This window comes from Neolamprologus multifasciatus, chromosome 11 (genome assembly GCF_963576455.1).
Source record: "Neolamprologus multifasciatus chromosome 11, fNeoMul1.2, whole genome shotgun sequence".
NCBI classification, from domain to species: domain Eukaryota; kingdom Metazoa; phylum Chordata; class Actinopteri; order Cichliformes; family Cichlidae; genus Neolamprologus; species Neolamprologus multifasciatus.
The window spans coordinates 24,605,950-24,613,729 of NC_140449.1; the positions used below are offsets into that span (position 1 = coordinate 24,605,950).

General features: G+C 39.1%; 1 protein-coding gene across 1 annotated transcript; it reads right to left on the reverse strand.

Moving 5' to 3' along the window:
- Positions 1-1,020: 1,020 nt before the first annotated feature.
- rps19 (ribosomal protein S19) lies at positions 1,021-7,528 on the reverse strand. Its single transcript, XM_085176957.1, has 6 exons — positions 7,453-7,528; positions 6,669-6,739; positions 6,358-6,458; positions 5,850-6,033; positions 3,681-3,735; positions 1,021-1,074 (listed from the first exon to the last, which is right to left on the reverse strand). The coding sequence occupies exons 1-6, from the start codon at positions 7,501-7,503 to the stop codon at positions 1,045-1,047; spliced, it is 492 nt and encodes a 163-aa protein (XP_085033083.1). The 5' UTR covers positions 7,504-7,528; the 3' UTR covers positions 1,021-1,044.
- Between the last annotated feature and the right edge of the window lie 252 nt (positions 7,529-7,780).

A 7,780-nucleotide genomic window follows, 5' to 3' on the forward strand; every position in this document is an offset into this window, starting at 1 on the left:
TATATGTATAGACAGATTCTATTGACTTTGGCACCCTCTGCAGGATTTTAGTGTCACTGACAAATTACGCATGTGACCCAGGATGCTGCTGGTCTGCCTTCATTTTTATGCAACAGAACATTCAACTGCAGATGTATTTTGAATATCACATTTTTCATATATACACATTTACATAACTGCTTTAGATTGGGATTGAGACAATTTGCCTTTTAAAACATCAAGTTAAGCAAACATGAATTGGTTTACTTAAAATATAGATCACATATCCTTCATGTAAATACCTCATGGTTAGTTTTCCCAAGTTTTGCGTCTGGGGTGGCAGTCATATGAAAAACATGTCCGATATTTTCCCCATTCTACTAAAATTGTCAAGCATTCTTATTAAATTTTGTTTTAATCTGTAGATGGCACTGTGGGCCCTGAATGAGGCTGTTAAACCATGACATCATTCTTTACAACTGAAATGTTAACTAGGTTCCTTATGGAAATGTAATCATCTGCCTTTGTTAAGTGGACCATTTCCAGCAGTTGTCATGGTATCAGCGATCAATTTGTACAAAGTACATCTGATAGATGAACAAGGTGGCAAAAACAAAAGATTAATATGGATGGGAAAAGGGGCAATGTGACAGCAGAGTGTCTGGCCAGTGATGAGAAGCTGTATTGGCTTAGTGATGGATCAGCTCCCCGGAAGCCTTTTCAAACTGCCCGATGAAACAGCACCCAGTCATCAAGCTTTTGGTAGCAAGAGGATATGAGGATCTGAACAGAGCCCACGACCAATGGTCATTCACTGCCCTTTAGACAAAATGACATTTAGACCAGAGTGCCAGACATCAGCTAGGGATGAATTACTGCAAAGACTTCCCTTCTTTTAGAAAGCATGGTTCATAATATTCAGGGAAACGGGCTTATCAGCAGTTCATCTATAAAACTCATTCCAGTTCATTAGCTTGAAGACACTGATTGAATGGGTTCAAACTAATTGTTCATGCAAGTCAAAAATCACAAGACACACAATTTGACTTTTCCAAAAAAGATTTATTAAACAGATTTCTTGTTTGCAGCTGCAACCTGTGGAGAAAAGAGAGAGAGAGAAAACGTGAGATATATCCAGGAGTGACATCCTGCATCAAATGAAAATCTCACACCTTTGAAAACATCCCTTCAATTCAGAATAAAATTACTAGCAGTGTTAGTGGGGGGTATTTAATCAATTCATTAGGCTGCCATGGATGAAGAAGATAATCTCAACTATTTAAACTAATTTTATTCTACAGCAATCAAATGAAAATACACATTTAATTCATTTATTTTTAAATGTCACTCCACTGCGTTAATAGTCAGTCCACAACTTGAGGGAGCAAGATGCTATCAAAAATGTAATTTCACAGGGACTTGAGAGCAAACACAGTCTGGAAGAGAAACTGTTACTGCTGCTGCCAAAAACCACCATGAATAGTCTGATAATACATGGCAGAAACCTCACTTGCCAGGGAAAAGCCTCTCTCACATAAAAAGTCATCAGAAAGAAACAACACACGAGAGATTCTAGAGGTGGTAGGGGAGCCACACCAACAAGCTTCCTGCCAGTTTTTGTGCAGCAGGCAGGGCCCAGCCCAGGTCTGCTCATCTGCATACTGCTCATTAGCATGGATAAACAAGGAGAAAACTGGTGCCATACGGTGGACTTGCCAAGCATGAAATTCCCTCCTCATGTTTACCCCTTTTACCCTTGGATTATCACAACATTGCTGACTCTCTCCTGATTTTTGACAAGGCCCAAGTGTGATTTGTTTTTTAGCAAAGGCTAACAAACAATTCCAGGAGTGTGCCACACAAGACACATAACTCAACTGGCTGGCAGAGGGGAAAAAAATTTGCCCAAGGACAAGTGCTTTAAAAAAACCTTGCATGCCAAAGTGATGGGGGCAATGTACTCCCACAACAGACAAGGTGTCGCATCAAAGCAGAGGATGATATTTCTGTGGTGATCACACACTCTTAAGGCACCACCCTGAGTCTGTCAGAACGTCACATAAAATGACAGAGAGCATCATACAAAATCAGTCACAGGAAAAAACCTTTGCCTGGCCAGCATGAGGTCGTGATGACATTTAACAGCTGGGGAGCCTGATAGTGGTCTGCTTCTTTTCTACCAATTCCATCAGGCTGGAACTAGAGCTGGCTGACATATCATAGCGTAGCATGTTAGATATCATGTGATTTTAAGCATAGGCTTAATATTGAAGCTTGGTACATAACAGGTTACTATCAAAATGTGTTTTGTGACAAACATTTTACATCTGATTTCAGTACCTACAGATCACTTTCAGATTATACTTCAGTGGCTGCAGCTTTTTACATTTGCAGCTGAGACTCATTCCCTACAAGAGACACCAAAGTTGTCTCAAAGGGGCATGCTCACTAGGCACGCCATTTTCAGACTTGCGCACAGTTGACATCTTTCATTATAAAATACACGGTTAAGTGAAATTCATCTCAACCATGCAGAATCGTACTTCTATAAATAGCTGCACCTTTGGTTGAGAGTTTGACCAGAAAACAGAAAAGCCATACCACAAATATATGTGAAAAATCAAAAAAGGAGGATAACAGCAGAAGGTGGCTATGAAAGTGGACACTGGTTCTTGACTCAGTTTCATTTTAACTCTTTATACGTTACAACTGCCCTTCTCTGCGGTTTGCTGCCGAACCAACAGCAGCACAAGAGAGTTGCCCAAAGACCCATTGGTTGTGACACTGCCCCCAGGTGACAGAAAACAGCTACAACAAAACAGCCTGCAAAGCTGTAGCTTCTGCACAAAAGCGTGGAAAAAACAAAACCAAAAGCCATCAGGATCTTCTCAAACTGAACACATCAAGTCGAATACCTATAATAACTGCAGCATTTTAGCAATACTCTCTCACTAGCTGCTGCCACTTAATGTTCAACTTGCAGAGCACCTGAATATATTTAGTAAATGATTTTATCCAGCTGGAAGATGACAATTTGATACACGTTTGAGCCTAAAAACACTACCTGTATCGTAAAAAAATTAAATAAAAACAATTGAATGCCTGTTACAACGCATACAACTGAGTTGAACAGTTTAACAAAACACAGCATAAAGGTGGCAGAGAAAGGGAGCCATGGTCATGGTGTTTAACAGCAGACAGCTTGTCATGTTAAAACATCACAAACACAATAATTGGTGTACTGATTAGTGACAGATACAGTGCAAATTATATTATCTGAGATCATTAAGGACCATTAGTCCATCTCCTCATCTATGTGTATGGTCTTAATTTATTGAGGGGAAGTGCTGCACTGGACATTGTAACCAAGAGCATTAATATTACTTTACATTAGCAAATTAATTTGTCCATTTTAGATACTTAATTGTCCTCAGAATATTTAGCTACAACCCATTTATGCCCCTCTCTAGGTTTTGTGCAGACCTAATGATTTTCAGTTTGCATAGGTTTTAGACCCCTTGAATATGTCAAGCCTCCACTGTACCATATAAGAAGGTAAAGACCACGACGCCATCTCTGAATAAAGTTTTATTAGGATCATTTAATCAGTTGAGTTATTGTTAAGTGTATGCAAACTTCTTAGCATTTAGACAGTTTGGTGATTTTTATTTTTTTAAAAACAGAATAAATGAGTTTCTCACCTGGCCAGCAATTCTGTCCAGATCTCTGGTTCCCTGGGAAGTCAGTCTGCGACCACTGATTTTAAAAAAAGAAAGCAAGAAAAAGCACAAATTAGCTGATACAACAGAATACCATTCACCGCTAGAAAAATGCTTAACACTACAATAATGAGTTTATGCCACACTAACCACAGCATTACAGTGAAGAAGCCACTGAACAATTTTTCTCCACAGAACTTAATTTTCTTGCTCACTTCTATCCCAAGCCAATCAATTAGCCCTGTTGTTACAGAGCGATTAAATCTTTACTGCAGTCTCAAAAAATGATTTCTACCTTATGCATTTACAGATTTCAGTTATCCACATCACATAAGCTGGCCCATTTCACATCAGCAAAAGCAATAAACAGAAAACTGAGACACTGTTACTAAGTTTTGCAAGAATGAGTAACAGCATGTGTAGAGGCATTGGCGTAGGTGTGTACCACTGTGCCCATGTTACCCATAAAATAAAACAAGAAAAAAAAATCAATTCAAAACAATATTGTGGCATTTTCTTGAGCTCACCAAGTATCAAAATATCAACTGTCAGTTAGCTGGCATCTCCATGTTTTATCAGAAATAGAAAGCTGTGCAAAAGTATGCTACTTAGGGGATTTAAGCTTCATACTCCAATGTTGCAGCCAACTGCTTACTGTGTGTGCGCTGAGGTTTTGTGTAGAGAGCCATGACTCATCTGGTAGCGTTGGTCATCTACCAATCCAAAGGTCATTAGATCAATCCCTGACTCCTCTAGCCATGTGCCAAAGTATACTCAGGCAAACAACTGAGCCCCGAGTTATCCTCAAAGGCATCCATCGCAGTGTGCATGTATCTGCGATGGTTACAAAGCAAATAAATAAAAAGACTGTATGATTGCGTGAATGAGTGCTACGAATAATCAATTAAAGGTGACGTACAGCTTTGTAAGTCCATTTACCATGACGTCCACTAATATTGGTATGCAGAGTCTAGAGGTACAAATTAATATCTTTTTAATATCCCCAACTAAAGACCAAGTTTTTAGTGGAAATACACATGAAACTGTACTGTGGAGTTCAAGTAATGTACTGTGACTAAAAACAAGAAACAATTGTAGAGAATTTCAAAATTTTTAATGACCAAATTAAGTTAATACTGAGTCAACATTTTAAATATTTGAACAGAGATGTAGTGTAATACTGGATAATGGTGCTGGGGTGGTAGTTATTAACTAAAGCAGTTCACTTCAGGTTGGTCAGCATGCTCCATTCCAACCAAATCTTACTGCACAGCATTAAGGGGACATGCTTCATCAACAGCATTGCAGAATTTAACACTTAGGCTACCAAGCAACTCCAAGTAAACATACGTATAATGGGCAACTAGAGACACATGCATTTTAAAGCTTTGACAGTTCAAGCTACACTTACACTCACTCTAACTGAATGTGAGTGCTCTTGAAACCCCTTCTGGACACAGAAAAAAGATGACAGACACAGGCACTGTTAGCCTTACGACTCAATATCTCTTGTCCTGTATCACTAGGCTGAGAGCATGTTCAGGTAAGCCTTGAACGTCCATATTATGTGCATGAAAATAGATCCCTTTCCAAACTTGACTAAAATACTTGAATTTTATTAAGGTTAACTTTAATATCAATATGTATACTGTGTTCATTGACCTAGTGTTCCACCGTGCCCTGGCAGCCAAGTTGGGTTTTTTTCCCCATTCCATCAAAAGCTGATTACAATTTGCAAATAAAATCAGATGTATAAAATATAAAAACTATTCCTCGGTGAGTCAATTATTTCACCCATCTCTAAGCATCATGCACATGCCAACTTATACATGCAATCAGCTTTCTTGACTGGCTCTAAACCTTAGGTGATTTTCACACATGAAGGAAGAGATGCCCCATACCATGCTTTCTTGGTAGGGCAACCAGGAGGCAGGCCATATTATGGTGACTTGCTCACCAAAGGATTCTTTGTGTCACATATATTCAGACATCACACGTACTGGTAAGTCTATCAGACAGCGTTTTTGCATTCACAGCTTTCTGTGTCTAATATTTAGAAAGGTCTGGGGCTGAAGTGTATGAAGAAAAACAAACAAACAAAAAAACGCTTTTAAGTTCCAACCAATAAAAACAGTAAGAACCGGCACTTACCCATTGGGATCCTTCTCAATCATCTTGAGCAACTCAAGAGCCTGCAGCACCTTGCGAGCCACATTCTTTGATCCAACACTGTAGTGGGCAGGGCACACGCCGTTCCTCTTGCGACTGCCATAGATCTTGGTCATGGAGCCAACACCAGCACCACCACGGAGGTAAAGGTGGCGAACAGTGGATGCTGCGGAAGCATGAGAGATGACAATATTTAGAACGTGAAACACTAAGCATTGTACAATGTGAATATTAAGTTTTTGATAAAGTGGGCTTACTGTGTCAATGGTTATAAATTTGGAAACAATTTAAAATGATCAGCATGTAGTCTGTTGCATTCAAAAACTCTTTACTAATTAAAAGCACATTTGCATGTAAAACTGTCCCATCTCAAAGCACCATTTAAACATGTAAATGGAAACATCTTGTGGTAATACAAGCCTGAAGCTGTAATAAGTCTCAGGAGAACTGAAAACCTTAGTAATTAAAAAAAACAACTTGCAAGACTTACCAGCTCTGATGTAGAACCAGTTCTCATCACTGGGGGCCAGCTCCTTGTGCTTACCCAGCTTGACAAGGTCCACCCAGTCAGGTACCTTCAGTTTTCCTGACCTGGTAACAGAAAAGGTACATCAGTATGAAGTACATCAGAGGACTATATCAATAATTTGTTCGAGTGGGCCATTAGCATCTGTTAAGTTAAACAGCGTCACAAAATTTGATTAAAAATATGTTCAATGAAAAGTAAAGCTGCTCAGTGGAGCATACTATATAAAATATATTAACAAGCTTTGAATATGTAGAGAAGAAAATAAAACTCACTTCTTCAGGAAGGCCGCCAGGGCACGGACAAACTCCTGCTGGTTAACGTCTTTCACTGTGACACCTGGCATCTGAATGCGATTAAAATATGAATAAATACAAACTAACGTTTATCTTCCAAAAGAAAGCAACACACAAGACAAACATCTCTCATAATTGCTCTAAGATGTCGCTGCTCACCGCCTCAAACCAGAAGAACTCTTAAACATCAATCCCAATTAGCTTCAAAGAATACGGAGCTTAGGTTAATTATTAAAATGCATCAAGAAAGCAAATACTAAATAATGCTATGCAGCAAGACAAATTGGACAGGATACATGTGCACGACTCTTGGCAAAATTGCACGTTTCACCCGGTGTTTTAGCTTTATGTGTGCTAACTGACCATACACTCAACCACACTTCGTTTTCAACTGTTATCCTTACGACCTAAAAAGTCGACAAATAAAAAACATCTGCCCAACCGATACACGATATCATTTCTCGTTATATGAATATTCATATATTATAGGACAGAACACAAAAGCAAATCAGTACAACTAGCCAGTTGAGCAGGCCTCAACGAGGTAGCATGGGGGCAGCCATTACTAGCAGATACGATATGAGCGCAACTTTCAAATAAAATTCTCGCAAAACTTATTAACACGCCAAAGTACCTCGTGTAAAGCCTAACCACTGTAATTATCTGTACTTTATACTTTAACAGACCACGTTTGAAGAACAATTGTTTGAATTTTGAATACATTTATTGCTAAATAAGCGAGGAGTGAAAAATGCGGCGTTACCTTGCTTGTGGACAGCGAAGGGAAGAGGGTGGAACGGGGTTTCCAACCCATGATAGAACGGGCACATCTCGTTTTTTAACGCGAGACCAGCGCGTTGTTTTTTCCAGCGATGCCGCTCATCACAAGTGTCGACCGTCCCAATCTAATCCATCTATCCGTTTTCGACTCTTTTGTTCGTCATTTAGGCTATTTTATTATCATCTACATAAATAGATTAGGGTTAGGGAAATTGCATACTAGAGCTACAAGTTGTACTTTACATAGTATTTAATCGGTCTTTGGTCATTTATTTCCATCTGTTTCTATCAACAACAAAAAAAATCCGCTT